The sequence below is a fragment of the Gymnoscopelus microlampas genome (genome assembly GCF_963454915.1).
Source record: "Gymnoscopelus microlampas genome assembly, chromosome: 1".
In the NCBI taxonomy this organism is placed as follows: Eukaryota; Metazoa; Chordata; class Actinopteri; order Myctophiformes; family Myctophidae; genus Gymnoscopelus; species Gymnoscopelus microlampas.
In genome coordinates, this window is record NC_139962.1 from 40,480,588 (window position 1) to 40,498,533 (window position 17,946).

The following is a 17,946-nucleotide window of genomic DNA, read 5'->3' on the forward strand; positions in this document are numbered from 1 at the left end:
GACAGACAGACAAGGGGGAGGTGCAAAGCAAAAAATCCTGTGCTCATTTAACCCTGAGTATGTAAAGAATTGACCAAAATGGCCCGTAAGGGTCTATTTGTACACTCTAGATTATAGAACCAAAACAAACCCCAAAAAAAGCCCTGAGGATTTTACGGTGTGTGTGTGGGGGGGAGACAGGAGGTAGGGAAAAAAACAAAGAAGGAATGTTGTTACGGTACTGTGACAGCTCTCATCTCTCTCACCTCATTGATGGAGGAACAGAGGATTTGTTGTTAGACATACACAGAACACTGCTCATCATCTCTCCACATTGGCATGGAGAACAGGACAGTGATTAAATTATCACCATCTGACTCCAATTTGAGAAAAGAAACAATGTATGACTGCCAACCACTTTGCCATAAAAGGAAAACTTTGCAGGCTGTTGGATGAATGTTGCTGGAATTAAAAGAAACCCCTCTCAAATCATTGCCCTACAAGTCAGCAATGCCATAACTCCCGTTCTGTACCTGCACAAAAAAATGGTTTTAAATAGTTCAAAATACAATAACAGATTTCAAATAGTTAAAAAATACTGTACTGTAAGTAAGTACTGTATTATACCATTATTATGAATAGTATAATTATTATCAATTAGTTGCTTGCAATTCTATATGCTTGCAAAAAGGTTCAACTGAATCCTTTTCATTTTATAGTGGACTGGAAAACAATGTTTACATGCACGAAGGAAGCCAAACAAAAATAAATTTTACTCTTATGTACCTGTACACAAGATGTAACAATAAATCACAACCTTGATGAAGTAGCACAAAAATAGGGCAAAATAGATGCTGAATACAAGTTGAAGTGCAGGGTCTTTAGGAGATGACAGAAGATTACAGTCTACTTAAAGCTGCCATCTGTAACTTCTGTATAGAAGAGTACAGTATGTTAATCCAACATAACTAACACATCTGCAGTGGTTGGAGGTCTCCCTTGTCAAGGGACTCCTATTCTGATTGTTATAGTTGCAATTACCTCTCCATCAGGTGGACATGCAACATAGATTGAACTACAATCAGTTACAAGTTAACACACTAATTTTAAATGCAAATTGCCTAGTGCCAAATGCTCTTCCAATTATTTATTGGCTTTCATGTACAATATCTAATGCAAGGGATCTCCTCCCTTGTTTAGTGGAAACTCAACTCAAGAGTTGCGACTTGTCATATTCCAATTCCCAAGCTAAACAACCAGTGGTGGAAATAGTACTAGAATATCCTACTCAAGTAAAAGCACTGATTTGACTTATATTATTCAAGTTCAATACTAAATGTGTAGAAAACTACTCAAGTACAATACCAACCCATTTGAAGACTACCCTGATAGTTACTTAGTTACACAATGCTCATCATCAGAGGGCCACTTTGGCATCCTGAAAGTAACCATTTCAATATGAATACACCCTACCAAGCAATTCCTCTCCAGTTCACTGATGCTCTCTCTAGGCTACATATCAACGAGGAGGATGATGGAAGGTTTTCTATCAGCAACTTTGTTACAAAGATTCAGGTTTTAACATCAGGAGTATCTGTTCTGTTGGGGAACCCACCTATTGGTATGAAGTAAGACCCAATTTGGACATAACCTGCACCAGAGATCTACACCACATTGCTTCCATCTGCTGGCCACAACAGGTAGCACACCTGTTAACACCAGAAGATATTAGAGCAAAGTAACCATCTGCAAAGACGACCACGTTATCACTTGTTACATATTTCAGGGTTTTATTGTTTATATTAAATCAAAAGGTTAACCACTATTAACATACATCACAAACCAAAAAAAGCCTTGTGGTATATTCAAATTTAATATCTGAAAAAAGAAAGAAAATCTCAAATGACAAATTACAAAAAAAGTAGTAACACTAATGGACACAAAACATTCTTTAAATAATAGAACTGTACATTTTAATAGGTAACTAAAAAAGTAAGACAGCAAACCAAAAAAACAACGAAAAAAACCCTCTGAATCCTTCAACAACAAAAAAAGACACTGTCTGAAAACAACCAGGTACAGTAATGCCAAATAAAGCTACAGAACAGATTAAAGGAAGGTCACAGTTACAGGAACATTATTAGCAAATAAAGTTTACAGTGGGCTGTGAAAATAAGAAGTACAGCAAAGTAAAGCCTAATATACTTTGTCGTATGACCAATTTACAAGTGAAAACCAGTTTGTAAATCGTTGATTTTCGGCGAGCGACACCATTGTGCAACAAAGTATTAATTAAGCTTAAGGCAGTAAAAGACAGGCTTTTCAACTGGGAAAGGATGCACTTCAAAATGCATTCAAACAAGGTGGGTCCAACAGACAAGCCTATCATAAAGGGGAGATGATTACACCTGTCATACATGGTTTCCAGAGAATTGTCACTTTCATGTAAATGATACAAAGCAGATCTGAAGTACTGCAGCTGAACCCAACAATATAAACCCAGTTAGAAAACATCATTGAGGCTTCCCCCCAGAGGCGTCATTTTAGGGGGGAAAAATGGGTGATGGCAAAAGCAATTACCACTCAAACCTTACTTGAAAAATAATGTCAATAATGGATCTACAAGCTCAGTGTTGTGAGCTTGTAGATCCATTAGTTTTGCTATTTTGGGAAAAAAATAAAATGTTTGTTCGGCCTATAATGACATGCCCAAAATAGGGATGGCAGGTTGAAAGTGGTTAATGAATATACGGTTGCAGTCAAGATAAACGTGCCCGTCTATAACTTGTGTGTCAGATGTAGATGGATCGAGATACACTCAGTGCTGATCTAATATCAGATGAATCTGCAAAAAAAAACGTTCAAAAGTGTAGAACATGTCCACAAAAGAACTGAGTGAGTTTAAATGTTAATGCTAGGAGGTGGCAATTGCCATTCCCTGGCACCCCAAATGACAACTCTGACCGACTCAACCTATGTCAAACACTCAGAGCAGGACACCGTGTGGTTATATCACCTTCCCATAAAACTGAAAAACACATACAACGCCATGCAGCACTGTACCACCCATTAAAAATATATATCTTTTACAATTGGAAAAAACTGAAGACGAAATCGAATAATGTTCTGGACATCACTGTTGATAAATTCAGTCGATGGACCCTGAAAAAGTAGGTCTTCTTACGCAACTATGATCTCTGCACGGTAAAATCCTCAGGGTAGAGTATAGAAATGTAACCAACAGGTTACATTTCTACACTAAATTAATGCTCAGGATTTTACAAAGTACACATTGTGGACACTAGTGCTATTGGTGTTTCTTTCAAATGTTATTCCACAGTCCACACACACCGCTGAAAAAGTCTCCTGAGGAAAACTGCTATTAAATTCATATATAAAAAGGATTACATTGCATAATGTATTACATGCCCCTGTTCAACAGGTCACATTCCACCAATTAATATAAATGAGAAGCTGTAAGGTGCATAGGCAAGAGATTGTTTCAAATTCACACTTACCTGAGCAAATTAAAAACATTTGAGTTTTCTCTCGTTACATTTTACTTGAGACAACTGGTTTTATATTACAAACACCAGAGGGCACTAAATACCAAATGGCTAGTAATTACACAGTTAATATTGTAATGTAATTACCAGGCTTGTGTTACGAAGCAAAAACACATTGTTATTGGCCCAGATGATACAAGACCAGATTTACTCGTCCCACACTGGAACATAACATGCCACCTGTGGCTCGAAAATGTGTGTACCTTGTATGTGTATTAAACATAATTCCTCATGTAACAAAGCATCGTGGCTTTGTAGTAATTACCTCAGCATATTCAGCTTAAAATTTTATCTTTGGGTTATCTGTTGTACAAATACATCCATTATCATCAAAATATGCAGGTGTAAAAAATATGACTCATTCATTATCTACTTTACAGAATGGGAGCCAGTCAGTGCAACAAAAAAAAGAAGAAAAAAAGCGTGTTAAATGCAAAGTTACATGAATCCTATGTCCACAGCGTTACAGTGGGCTCTCCAACTCAATCTCTTTTTGACTTTGACTGTAGAGGGGGTAGTCACCGTAGCAAGGGGTCAAAGCATGAATCAATCACAGACATTTAAAAAAACATCAATCCACAGTAGCACATTGCCTCCCCTCATTTGAAACACGCAATTTAAAACAAAAGACAAAGCGGTATTACGTGTCAGTACAAAATGTAAAATAAACATTTCTTAGGTAATGAATAATACATACATAGATAGAAGTAGATTGAAAAACAACTGAGCTTAAAAAAAGGTTCCTTTTTTTCATGTTTTACATTGTCCCAGTGCAGTCAGAGACCCTTACTGCACATGCCATGGCTCTTGGCCAGGAAGAAATCACTGATCTAGAGTCAGTTCCGTTATCCATTGAGACTGCGAGCAAAAATATAGGATCCCATTTCATACATCTTAGAATTATACAATTCATCAGAAATTTGGTAAAAATTGTATACTCATTTGAGTATTACTGTATCGACTTATTAAAAAATATCATCTTTGTAAACAGTTTGCCCTTTTCTTGTCTAGAGTTTGAAAATACATTCTTGTCAGACTGTAATTATTGAGGCTTACATACGTAGAGCTGTGGCAAAACAATGTGTGGTTGTTCTTGTAAAAAAACAAACTAACAATTCTGGTATTGAATATGCAGTGCAGTGCATTGAAAAATAATGCTCTGCACATAAAAGATAAGATCATTTTTGTCTTCATTTCAACCTATGATTGTTCAAGAGACTGTGATTACACAGTATGGCATGACTTGACTTTTATATAACTTGACTATCCCAACGGAGGGCAGGGGGCTGCGAGACATTACCCCTAGCACCATATTTCACAATATTAACTGCAGCAAAACTATGCTTGTGTTCTGGGTTTCTGGTCATTTAAATGCAGGCAGCGGCTGTACGCAATTAAACATTGAGCACTAAAAATCTCTGGTGTGATATCCAGCACGGTGACGAGTCGATGTGGTGTGTCGCCATGGTGACAGGGTAACCATGGCTTCGGCGGGCTGAATACGATGTGAGGGGGTGGGGGGTGCTGGATTGTGCGATCACTGTGCTTCCACTTGCTGTCTAAGACAGTGGTTCTCAAAGTGGGGTCTGGGGACCCCCAGGGGTCCGTGGGGGGGTTCCAGCGGGTCCCCAGCAAAATTTGCCAATATAGCATTAAAATCAGTTTTACCAATTTAACTCTATCTATACACATCAGCTAACTGAAAATAGGCAATCTACAAGCTTGTAGATCTGCTATTTTCACAAAATCTGAAGAAAGTTTTCTTTTTGAAACATTTTAACAACATAAATCTTGTATGGAGGTCCCTGGCACAAAATGTTTTCAGATGGGGGTCCATGGCCTAATACATCTCAATTTGGGGGTCCTTGACATGAAAAACGTTTGAGAACCACTTGGTCTTGGTTGAGAACTTTACTGGACTTCCAGGACAGCTGAGGGACTGTGTCTGGAAAGGAAATGACTCTGTGTGTCTGATGGTCACAGGACCCCAGTGGAATCTGGGACATTTCAGCTGAATGAAGCAGACTGTCAGTGCTCATGATGAATGAGTGGTGAAGAGAGAGAGAGAGAGAAATAACTGTACACAAATATGAGTGACCACATGTGAGAGCCATTTTAAACAAAGCATTTGTAAACAGCGTTTGTTCACAAATCTGTTACTCTGACAAAGGGTATGGGTGTGTGTTTGTATGCATCTGTGCGTGTACTTGTTAATCACTACTTTTTCACATTTACCAAATCTTAGTGGCAGTGGATACATGCACAGCGGCCCTAAGTCTGCATGCATAATTAGATTTGTTCACCAAACATGTACTGCAGCTCGATGTGTGTGTGTGTGTGTGTGTGTGTGTGTGTGTGTGTGTGTGTGTGTGTGTGTGTGTGTGTGTGTGTGTAACCCGACGATCCCTGGTGTTTACAGTGTGAGAGTCTGTATGGGCACGTGTTTAGAGTCTGTCACTGCGGAATGTGTCCTCCACAGACGGGTCTGGCAGTACCATGTCTGGATCACTGAGCATGTTCAGCCCGTCAAGGCTGAGCGGCTCGATACGCAGCTCGTCCTCCAGTGGGAAGCCGCCCTCTGAGTCAAAACACTCTGGCACAGCGGAGAGGGCACTGCTGATGTCCTTTGACAGACTGGGGTTAGAGTCGTCTATCCAGAGACAGACAGACAGACAGACAAAAACAGAAAGAGACAGAGAGAAAAGTTTGAATGAAATTATGACCAACAAATTTCATTCGGCGGTATGGTGTTAACTTCTTTCTTAAGTTGTAATTTAAAAAGGTGAAAACAAAACACTTCATTAGCCATAAGCTGTCATACATGACTGCATTCTTTACATACAAGAGTATTGTGTGCAACAGTTCATATTCATGCAATGCAAGCATACAGCAAGCACCTTCAGCATGTCACCCATTCCCGGAACATTATTCCTGCAAGAAATTCAGTCTGTGTAACTGCACTCTACATACGATTCATAATATACTAACCTTGATATGTTGGTGATTAACAAAACTATATACAGTACCATTACCAATGTCCAATCTTCCCTAGAGCAAAATACTTGGAAATCTATAAACAATTGCATAGATACCTATCCCTCCACAGTCTATATATGATGTGTACCAATCTAGTTTTAAACATAACATAGCACAGAAACAGCCCTCACCAAAGTAGTAAATTAACTTAAGTTGAACAAAGACGCAAACAAACAAACCCTCCATTTTAGTGATGCTAGACCTGAGTACAACCTTTTACACTGTTGATCCTGACACATTAAAACGTTCGGATGACACACAGTTGTGCAACAACTAAATAAGGACAGGACTGTAATCCTTGTAGTAGCTGCTTTAGGTCAGAGAGGCAGAAGATCCTTTCCTATTTGGGATCACTGGCCCTCATTTATCAACGCAGCGTATAAACCGGCGTATATTTTTCCATATATTCGGCCGTACACCAACGTCGAAGTCACATTTATCAACGCATCCTACACAGCTGATCCGAGCATACATTTGGTCCCAGCGTTGATAAATGTCACGGCTGAAAACGAGCGTCATTTAAATAACACGCCCTTAAATATTCTCAAAACCCCCCGATTTTACGACATGAAGATTGAAGAATCAGAATACGACCAAAGAAGACATCATGAAAAGCCAATAAGAAAGAGTTTCCCTCGTTCGCCACACACGCACGCGCCCCTCTCTCTCTCTCTCACTCACACACACACACACACACACACACACACGCCCGTAGCGTATCTTTGTCACGTAGGCTTGTAGCCTACATGAATGACATATTATGATAACAATTACATCGCCATGAATGGAACATGTGTAGCCTATATAACTCTCTATGACATAACTCCATACCATAGGACAAGCTAGCCTACTGTAAGTTTGATGGTCGGGAGTCCCGACCGCGGGACTCCCGACGCAAAAGTGCTCGTATATTTTTTTAAATAGCAGATCTACAAGCTCACAACGCGATGCGACGCTGCCTTGTGAGCTTGTAGATTTGCTATTTTCAATGCAGCCAGATCTACAATCTTATCTGAATGACTGTTAAAGCAATTTGTTTAAATAACTTTATAAAATGTTATATTTTCACAGGGATTATTTATTAGTGTAGATATACACTTTTAGGAGTGGATTATGTGTCTAGATGCCTGTCAGACAGTCAGACAATGCTGCTCCGCAGGTCTAGAATGGAATAAACGGGTGCAGCCAACGTCAACAACTGGTCCCGACCAGACGTGAGATCTCAGCGTACCGTAGGATGAAGCCCACGTCAGGATATATTGATAAATGCCAAAAGGTGCGGTGATCTCGCCGTACGCCCATTATTTGGGCTGCACCGCGTTGATAAATGAGGGCCACTGTCTCTGAAACCTAGTGAGCAGGTTGAAAATCTGAGTGTTATCATGGATTCAGAACTGAACTTAGAGATGTTTTTAAAGGTAAAAAGCTGTTCCAGTAATGCTAAGTTGCAGTGGAACAGCGTTTTACCTTTAAAAACATCTCTAAGGTGCATACACATTTTGTGTGCATGTTATTACTGACTACTGCAATACCCTATTACTACCTAAACACTGTTGGATAGCTCCAGCTCTTCCAAAATGCTGCAGTGAAAATGCTCACCAGCTTACATCCACCTACTGATACATCTGCGGAAATATTAATTCAATGTATGGGCTTGAATGTGTAGAAAATCAGCACTGACAAACCTACGCCCACTGCTTTGAAAACCTAGGGTCACAATATGAAGGACCGCCCTAAAGTCTTTGCATTGGTTCGACGATGCTGTCATTTTTTTCAGTTTCCACACAGTTTTAGCCCATTCAATGAATTTATATGTTGTCACAGGCATATCAGTAGGCAGAGATCTCTGATCATCTGGCTACACGAGACTACCACCTGCATGAAATGTACTATACAAATAAAATGTACTTGAATATTGTACAAAAACATACAACCCAATTCCATGTGACACAGCCAGACTCCCTGTAACACCCACCAGTCAGTATGATGTTGGGAACTCCTCCGCTGCAGTTGGAGAACATCATGTTGGACCTCATCTGTAGGGGATCCTGCAGGTTGCCATGGCTACCAGCCAACCCCGCGAGGGCCGCCTGGGAATAGTAGAGCGAAGAGGGCGACGAAGAGTCGAAAAAAGAACCCCCCGCTGTGGAGCACATCGCATTCTCCAACAGATTGAATTGGTCCAACTTCGGCGATCAGAGTGGGAACCAGAAGAGAGCGGGAGAGAGAGTTAGAGAGGATGATAAGCAGAAGAGAAAAAACCCATAACACTTTATGAATAATATTTTATACATAAAGTGAAGGGGTGCTGCTAATGATAACGTTTGGAAGAGGTTGAATATGTGCTGTGTATGTGACACTGTATGTGGTGAATATGTCGCACTCACTCGGGATAAAAGCGTCTGCTAAAGGCCTAAATTGTACATTTTACTTGTACAATGTGTACTGTAAGTGACGGGCAACTTATTTAGTAAAGGAGGGATTCTGCAAATTCTGCAATCCCTCCTAATGTTGCTCCCTGCTGAACATGCACTGACCAACCAGTCAAAGTCACTAGTGCTGCAACTAGAACCTGTGGACAAGTCAAACCCCAATCCCTAAATGCAGAAGTAAAGAGTCCTGCTATATTCCTGGGGTCAGCTGAACATCTGGTGCCACTTTGTATGCATTGTAGTTCATACTGGACTCCGTGTAGCACCGTTTCCACTGAGAAACTATTCCACTTGCACGTTTTCAGCCGCAACAGATTAAGTAACAGCAAACCTTATTTACTCCATTGTGTAAACCATCAAGCATAGCTTGCTTTACAGCCTAGCATAAATTGCAAACTAAAGGCTGCTACTACAGTAGTCCAAGTGGCTAGTGTAGGCCAGGGCTATACCTGATAAGGCAGGGTTTTTCCCTGGCGACTGGAGAACTGGGACTCCATGAAGGGGTCACTGAAGAATCCCGCCATGTTGTTGTGCTGTCAGAGGCACAAGGAAAAAACACAAATCAGAAGATGGCACACCATGTTGTTTGCAGTTGCTGGGGTGGTGGACATGGTGTACAGCTAGGAGTGCACAGACATTTTAAGCAATAACCCAGAAATAACGACCCACGCTTGACCCAACACAATGTAGCATTTTAGCTGATAACATTGTTTGATGCTGAAAACAAAAAGTAAACAAAGCCAGCACATTCAAAGTTAGAAAATACCAGATGCTGGGCAGAAGCAGTCTTAAAAAAAAAAATGTCATTTCACACTGGATCAAGCTCCGTCAGTAATTTATTGAATTACCACCAAGATGACGTTTCGTGCATAATAGCTCTTCCCCAGTCTGAGCTACTTTGCTCGAAACATCACCTTGGTGGTAATTCAATATATCTCTTGTGGCGCTTGATCCAGTGTGCATTATTTTTCTTTTGGAAGACTGCTGAAAACAGCCACGTTTTTAATAATGAAAAGCTAAAGAAAGGGATAGATTATTTGTGCAAAAAGAAAACAATGAACATGGTCGGTCAGCAGTGGCTAGTAAGACTTTTGATCGCTGAGGAGTTGAAAATAAGCCAAGCACTGCGATTGATAGATCTGGGAAGAATAGTAGAAAAATGGTGTGCTTTTATAAATGCAAGTGCTCATCACGCTGGCTGACATGAATAAACTCACACTTCACAACTCTATTCTTTCTCGTGGCAAAGTTCAACCAATTTTTTTTTCTGTAGAAAATTCACTTATGCCAGATCCCAATACTCGTACTCCTCGCATCCTCCACCCGCGTGACGCATTGTTGCCTTGCACCTTAGCACCACCTCCGAGCAAGGAGGCGAGAAGAAGACTTTCAAATGTACATTTTTTGTTTTGATTGTATTGCTGTATTGTTGTATTGTGCTTTCTGCTTTGGCAATGTAAACGTATGTTTTCTCATGCCAATAAAGCCCTTTGAATTGAATTGAATTGAAGAGGCGAGGACGGAGGAATTGATCGGGTTTGCTTTAAGGAACTTTGCTTTAAGATACTTATGATGCAATCCACAGCTGGATCGCTGGACCACCCCGGAGCATAGGATACATGAATACACTGATCCTGATCCTCTCTCCTTGCCCAAAAAGCAAATCAACATTTAGGATGCAAATGATTACCGGGTCATGCTGGAGGATGGAGGAGGCAGACATTTGAGTATTGGGATTTAGCTAGACTTTGACAAAGACGGCCCCATGAACACTTACAGGGCTGCCAGTAAAATCAAGTGCGATATTGTGCAGAGGGGAAACAGGTTGTTGTTGGTGTTGTTGTTGATGTTGTTGTTGTTGGTGTTGATGATGTTGTTGTTGCTGCTGGTGTTGTTGCTGCTGTTGTTGCTGTTGTTGTTGATGTTGCTGCTGCTGATGTTGTTGCTGTTGTTGTTGCTGCTGTTGTTGTTGCTGCTGTTGATGTTGCTGCTGATGTTGCTGCTGGTGTTGCTGCTGGTGTTGCTGCTGGTGTTGCTGTTGCCGCTGCTGCCCCTGACCCACAGCATGCTGGGACTGCTGATACAGTGGATATGGGGGAGGTGGCTCCATTGGCATGCTGCTGGTATCCAAGGCAACGCCCTAAACAGGACAGTACAAGCAGGAGTCACTAGGGGGTGGAACGGAAGCACTATTCACCTTCTAGACCTGTAGTCTATGCTGATTCCTGTCATAATTATGCACAATGGTTTGTACCCGAGTCCAACTGTGAACCCTAGCATTCCTATTCTATGGATGAACATTCGCATAAAATAGTAGATCTACAAGCTCAACGCTTCTCAATTGTGAGCTGGTAGCTATTTTATGCAAATATATTTAGTGCAGCCCATGGGAACGTGTTCAACTAAGTACAGGGCCTATAAGGTCAACATCAAGTAAGGTTTAAGTGGTAAACAAAACATCGCCAGTGTCTGGTGTTTTGTGTGATGGGTGCTCCAGTGTTACAGGTGCAACTGTGTTACCGGTTCTCCTGTGTGATGGCTACTCCTGTGTGGCAGTTGCAGTGGTGGAAGTACTAAACTTAAAGTAAAAGTACCAATACCACAATGTAGAAATACTGTTACAAATAAAAGTCTGGTATTCAAAGGGCTGAAGTGATTAATGCATGTTTTGTAATAATCAAAATCTACAAAGTATAAAGTTTGCCTCTGAGATGTAGTGGAGTAGAAGTAAAAGTACTGAAGATTGGAAACACCAGTAAAGTAAAAGTTCCTCAAAAGTGTACAGTACATCAGTAAATGTACTTAGTTACCTACAGTACACCACTGGACAGTGTCTACTCCTGATGTGATGGCTACTCCTGTGTGACAGTTGTACCTGTGTGATAGCTACTCCTGTGTGACAGCTGTACCTGTGTGATGGCTACTCCTGTGTGACAGTTGTACCTGTGTGATGGCTACTCCTGTGTGACAGTTGTACCTGTGTGATGGGCGAGAGCGAGGGGGACATGGTGGGCGACAGCTGCTTGGCCAGGCCCCTGCGCTGCTCGACGCCAGGCGACAGGGTGAGGGGACTGATGGGAGCGGGCCGCCGCCGAGGGGAGCTGCTCATGCCTGCCGGCGGAGGGCTGGACAACGAGGACAGACGCAGAGAGGAATGGATGGAGGGATTGCTGAGGGATGAGTGCAGCTGAGAGTTGTTGAGGGAGGCCTGGATAGAGGGGTTGCTCAGAGAGGAGGACAAGCCTGTGGGAAGACAAAATGACAACAGGACATCGTCACACTTTGTTGTGGTAACATGTACTGTACTGTACTGACAAACACATTCAAATAAAAAAGAAAACACGTTGGACCAGGACTAATAAGGAAAAGAACAAACTGAGAATCCAGGGCAGATATGGGTCTTTAGAGACAAAAGGGAATGCATGGAAGTTATGATGGAGCGTGCGTGTACTAGGTTTTCCAGCATATTTGCCAATCCCCGCCCCAAAACACTAGACTTTATTGTGCAACTGGACAGGGAGAGAAAGATGGAGAGAGAAGAGGAGAGGAAAAATGTGAGAGAAAGAACAGAGGGAAAACAGAGAGCAAAATAAAAGAGCCGTTTGGAGCGAGCCAAAAAAAGAGGTCAAGGTTCATGTGTGGCACTTTGGAGCTCAGCCAAGTTGCACTGTTTTCAACATGGAAGGCCAAACACTCAAACACTCTCTCCACACACACACACACACACACACACACACACACACACACACACACACACACACACACACACACACACACACACACACACACACACACACACACACACACACACACACACACACACACACACACACACACACACACACACACACACACACACACACACACACACACAAAACAGAAGGAGGGAAGGCTAAGAGGGGTTTAGAGGAGGATGTGATCAGATTAGGCGGGAGCATTCAGAGTGAGGCTGTTGGGAGACAGAGAGACTAATGTGCGGGTGGCTGGCAGAGGAGGGACATGGGAACAGACCCAACACGATAGAACAAGGAGGACACTCCTAACACTCTGCTATGTTGCTGTGGGTTGTCAAGCTGGGAGTGTGATTGGAAGGATTCTTTTGTAATCAGGAGCGAGTTGGATGGTGCCTAAAAATGAAGAGAAATAACCCAAAAATTAAGAGGAAATGATGAGACTTCACTGCAGTCTCATCCCTAGAGGACCTGCATTGGGCACCGACTGTCTGTTTAACCACTTGAACCCTAGCATCCCTATTTTGGTGCAAAAATTGAGCTGATCTGCAAGTGTTGTTGAGCTTGTAGATCTGCTATTTTCGGCGAAGAGATTTAGTGTAGAGGGAAAAAAGAAGAGGAAAAATAAAGATCCCTGGGGGGACCCCAGTCAACTAAGAATATAGGGTTTAAGTGTTTAGAAGTGCTGCGTGGACAGAGCAACAATGTGATGGCACTGTAAAGACAGCTTTCCTACAAATGCATGCCATGTATTTAAACCACCACCATATATTTAAACAGCATCACACCTGAACACATCCACATATAAACACACACACACAAATTGTCTCACCCTGTGAGTTGCCAATGCCCAGGTGCATCATGGCAGCGGGCAGGTTTCCCGTGCTGCTGCCCCCGCTGAGGTTGGTGTACCCCCCATTGTCCTCTGGGTCCAGCGGGGTGGAGAGTGGTGAGGGGAAGTGCAGATTGCTGAGATCCGGCAGGGAACCGCCCGTGTTCAACGAGCCCTGGTAGTGGGACAGCCCAATGTTCTGGTCTGGAGAGGGGAATATGCTACAGGAAAGGAGAGAATATCAATCAATCAAATATATAAAATATCAAATATAGACAGTAAATATCTGGCCCATATCCTGTGTATTCCAAAGCATGGCGGGATGATTGCCCTGCAAATATTCTTTCTTTTCTTTTTGTGCTATTAATAATGCTGAAAAATGACATGTTGTGCATTGATTTGAAAAATATTTAACAATTAATGATAATGATTTTTATTTGTATAGCGCTTTTCTAAACAATGTTCCAAAGTGCTTTACAGACATGTCAAAACAAGTAATAAAAACAACCAAGCAATAGTAACAACATGAAACAACAACAATATACAGCAATAGAAATTAAAATATAATAATAATACAATAATAATTGGCGTGCTGTCCTTGGCCTGCTGTCAACATGCACAAGAACTATGGTGCTGATCGACATAGTAGCATGCGAGATTAGCTGCGGGCAAAAAGACAGGGGTGAACGCATTAATCTCCTGGTGGAGATTAAAAATCACTCAAAATACAGTACCTCAACAACACAGGTTTAAATCAGAAAAGAATTGCTTTACGTTTACAGTCAGGTGGCATTTGAATGAATGGAAATGCCTCTGTGAACTTGCATAATTAAGTGGTGTAGAATGAATTCCATGCCCATTAGCACTTTTGAGATTTACCCAAATGCAAAGTGCATTATAAATAAAATCCATTATTATTATGTCCAAGAAAGTGAGAGCTTTCCTATATTCTGTTCCACTTTCTCCAACCTAGGACCCCCCCCCCCATGTTTTCCTCAATTCTATTATTTCCACCTGTGCTCATACGATGAGTCAGTGAGACAGACTGTAGCAGAAGAGAGACCAATAGTGACTCACTGGTGTCTGCATTACACCAACACACGGGCAGATGAACAGAACAGAACAGTAACAGTAACAATATGTGGCAAACCTGCTTGTCACAAAAACAACAACTTGTGGCTGCCTCTAGTCAGGAACGGAAATTGAAAAAAACCTTTGGTGGCAGGATTTGTTTTTTTAAATTTTTATGCCAATTAAAATATGAAAAAAAAGTTTTGTCAGATTATCACATGTAAGATTTTCTCATAGAACATGATTCATGTAAACAATCTGCATAGTTTCACTCCAAGGCTTTATGTCAAGTTTCTCTATCAAGATAACAAGCAGTAAAAAAGTTGGTATAAATTATGCCTTCTCTGTAGCACCTCTTGCGCTAGAAACCAATCAGTCTAGAATGGACAAAAAATCCTATGTTTTGGAAATGCATACTGTAGACAACGACTGAGCACTGCAGAAATTCCCATCAGCTGTGTTGCCAGTGTTAAACTGACTTCTCAATGAGGGCACCATACCAGTGGCTATGTTTCCAGCACAAAGCTATTTACTGCATATCACAGTTTAAGAATGGCAGAGGAATTTGATGGTTTGAACAACTCTATTCTTCCTTCCTTTTAACGGTTAGAGGTGAAAATGTGTATAAAAACTTCCTTTCAGGGGGAAAAAACCTGTGTCCGTTGTCATAATTGTTGGAGGCCTGACAGCCAAAGTTTTCAAGCACTTGGCGGTTCCTGCATTCTGTACACAAAGTCATGTTCTTCTGCACAATAAATATTAACATTTAGTCATAGAGAAATATTTCTTGACTCTCAGATTAAACTACGACGGTACTGTAGAGCCTGATATTTTCTCTTCAGACTTACTTGATACCAGGCACTTCACAGGATTTAGGTCGTGAGGCAAGGGACTGGACCTGCAAGAGAAAATGAACGTTGAGTGAACGGACCTTCTGCAATTCATAACTTGGGCACTAAAAGAGTATTCCAAAATACACATACTTGTGAGAAATCAAAAGTTTCTCACAAATTCAAAAATAAATCATGTGGAAATCGCGTCTTACAGGCACACACTGACCCATTTTTAGTTGCGTTCACTCTGTCTTGTCAATCCAAAAGAAAACATTTAGACAAAGTATGATTTATTCTGCACATAATCTCACATAACTCCAAACCTAGAAACAATGTTGGATCATCTCAATTGTCTCGTGATTAAGTGCCATCTGTTAAGACCATCTGTTGCCTATCATAGGATGTCTCTCGATATTTAAGAAGAGAATCCTAAAAAGTCAAATTCTTCTGTCAGTGACTGGTTATAATGATCACTTAACATCTGCTTAATGCACTTTCAATCTGGGTCCCCATTTTGAGCATGTCATTACAGTAAAAAGAAAATCTGATATTTTCTCCATTTGTCGTACTCGGAAAGTCTATAGGGTTTAAGTGGTTAATGGACAGTCTACACAACTGCTTAATGTCAAGATAAGCAGAACCAACCTTCTTAGCCTCCCACAGCTGCTTGGGCAACGGCTTACTGACACCAATCAGACTCTCTTCGTTAGCCAGCGAGGGGAAGGAGAAAACTGCAACACAGAAAGATACACAGATCACATACATTCTATAGACACCGATTACTGTAGAGTGTATTAAAGGTGCTGCAAGTGATAGTCTTTTGTTAAAATATATTCTGATAATAATCATTGTTATAGCGTGTTTGTTCAGTAACAGGGGTCTCCCCATCTATCCAGCTCTTTAGTAAACACTAACAGAAAATACATTTTCAGGTCGGGATACCAATTTAATCTAATCAGGAGAAAGAACTCATGCAGGATAGAGGGTAAAAAAGTTAAATTGGAAGTGATGAATCAAAACATTTAGCAGACAAAATTGGAACTGCAACACTACAACATTTAAGCTGATAAATGTGTAGCCTTTCCTGATTGGATGAAAATAGCAACCCACCTGAAAATGCATTTTCTGTTTACTAAAGAGCTGGAGAGACGTAGAGACCCCTGTTGCTGAACAAATACAATATAGCAATCAATACTAATAGAATATAGAAACTCACTAATAGCACCTTTAAGATCAGAAAAGTACCTAAAGTAAGTACGCAAACGCAAAATGGACCCGCTCACTGCAAATGCACGGCCCAGATGTACATACTCAACATACTGCACATGTATGTTTTTATGTAACTGTGGAGGAAATTAATCCACAGAGCAATATTTCACGCTAATAGCCTGCTATATTTGTCAAAGATGGAGCAGAAGAGAACACAAATTGCAGAACAATGTTTCATTCTGTTTACTGTTATAGAATCTCTTTTCTGCAATGCATGGCGTGCTTGCATTCGGTTAAGAATCTCAGTTGACATGTTTTTAACACAAGAACACATTAATTCGTATTTGGGTAGCTCAAAGCCTCCATGTTCTTCTAAGTATATTTTGCGAACATGAGTGTATGTATGTGTATGTACACAGTCAAATCCTCAGTGTTAATTTATCTATTTGTAACTCCCGAGTGTACAAATGCAACCAAATGGAGAGAGTAAAAACTACAATATTTGGATCTAAGATGTAGAAGTAATTATCGAAAAATGGAAATACTAAAGTGAAGTAAAATTGTTCTTAAGTATAGTGCTTGAGTAAATGTACTTAAGTTACTTTACACCACTGGTTACCGAAGGAAAAGTTCAACTCACTGTCTCCTGAGCCATCCACCTCTGCTTCATTCATACTGGCTGCATCGCGGCCTCCACAGAGAGGGAGAGGGAGAGAGGGAGAGAAAAAACAGAAAGAGAAGGACAAAAGCAGAGGAAAGTTAGAAGATATTAAACGTTTACCAGCTGTTAGAAATTATCCAGCATCTCTGACATACTAATCAGCCCTTTCAACAGGAACTGTCTCTTCAGCAAACACTGCAATTACTGTGCAGTTTCAAAAACACAACATCTGGGCATTAAGTTATTATGGATCACAGCCATAGAGTGGTGTGTGTGTGTGTGTGTGTGTGTGTGTGTGTGTGTGTGTGTGTGTGTGTGTGTGTGTGTGTGTGTGTGTGTGTGTGTGTGTGTGTGTGTGTGTGTGTGTGTGTGTGTGTGTGTGTAGGGGAGGGTGACCACAGACAGGGTAGGAATAAAGAGAGGGCCATTGTTTTCCCATGCCACAAAGAACCCCTTTCTCTTCTTCCACACAGCAGGCCGGATGCCAGATATGAACTCCTCCAACATCTCCCTTTTGTCTTTCTTCTTTGTTCCGGGTCTAACTCTGTTATTTAACTGTAACATTTCCTGTTCCTGTATGTTTTTTTTGGTGGCAT

General features: G+C 41.0%; 1 protein-coding gene across 4 annotated transcripts in view; it reads right to left on the reverse strand.

The window, feature by feature from the left end:
• Positions 1–2,828: 2,828 nt before the first annotated feature.
• crtc3 (CREB regulated transcription coactivator 3) overlaps positions 2,829–17,946 on the reverse strand; it is a 53,980-nt gene continuing 38,862 nt past the window's right edge. For 2 of the 4 annotated variants that reach the window (XM_084052239.1, XM_084052237.1), the window contains 9 exons: positions 17,330–17,368; positions 16,126–16,211; positions 15,496–15,545; positions 13,577–13,797; positions 11,991–12,256; positions 10,791–11,153; positions 9,463–9,546; positions 8,557–8,767; positions 2,829–6,195 (listed from right to left, as the gene is read on the reverse strand). In XM_084052239.1, the coding sequence (XP_083908365.1) occupies positions 5,990–6,195; positions 8,557–8,767; positions 9,463–9,546; positions 10,791–11,153; positions 11,991–12,256; positions 13,577–13,797; positions 15,496–15,545; positions 16,126–16,211; positions 17,330–17,368 (1,526 nt within the window). In that variant the 3' untranslated portion in view covers positions 2,829–5,989. Of the gene's footprint in view, positions 6,196–8,556; positions 8,768–9,462; positions 9,547–10,790; positions 11,154–11,990; positions 12,257–13,576; positions 13,798–15,495; positions 15,546–16,125; positions 16,212–17,329; positions 17,381–17,946 lie in introns of all 4 variants that reach the window. The other 2 variants (XM_084052238.1, XM_084052236.1) reach the window with 1 other exon arrangement.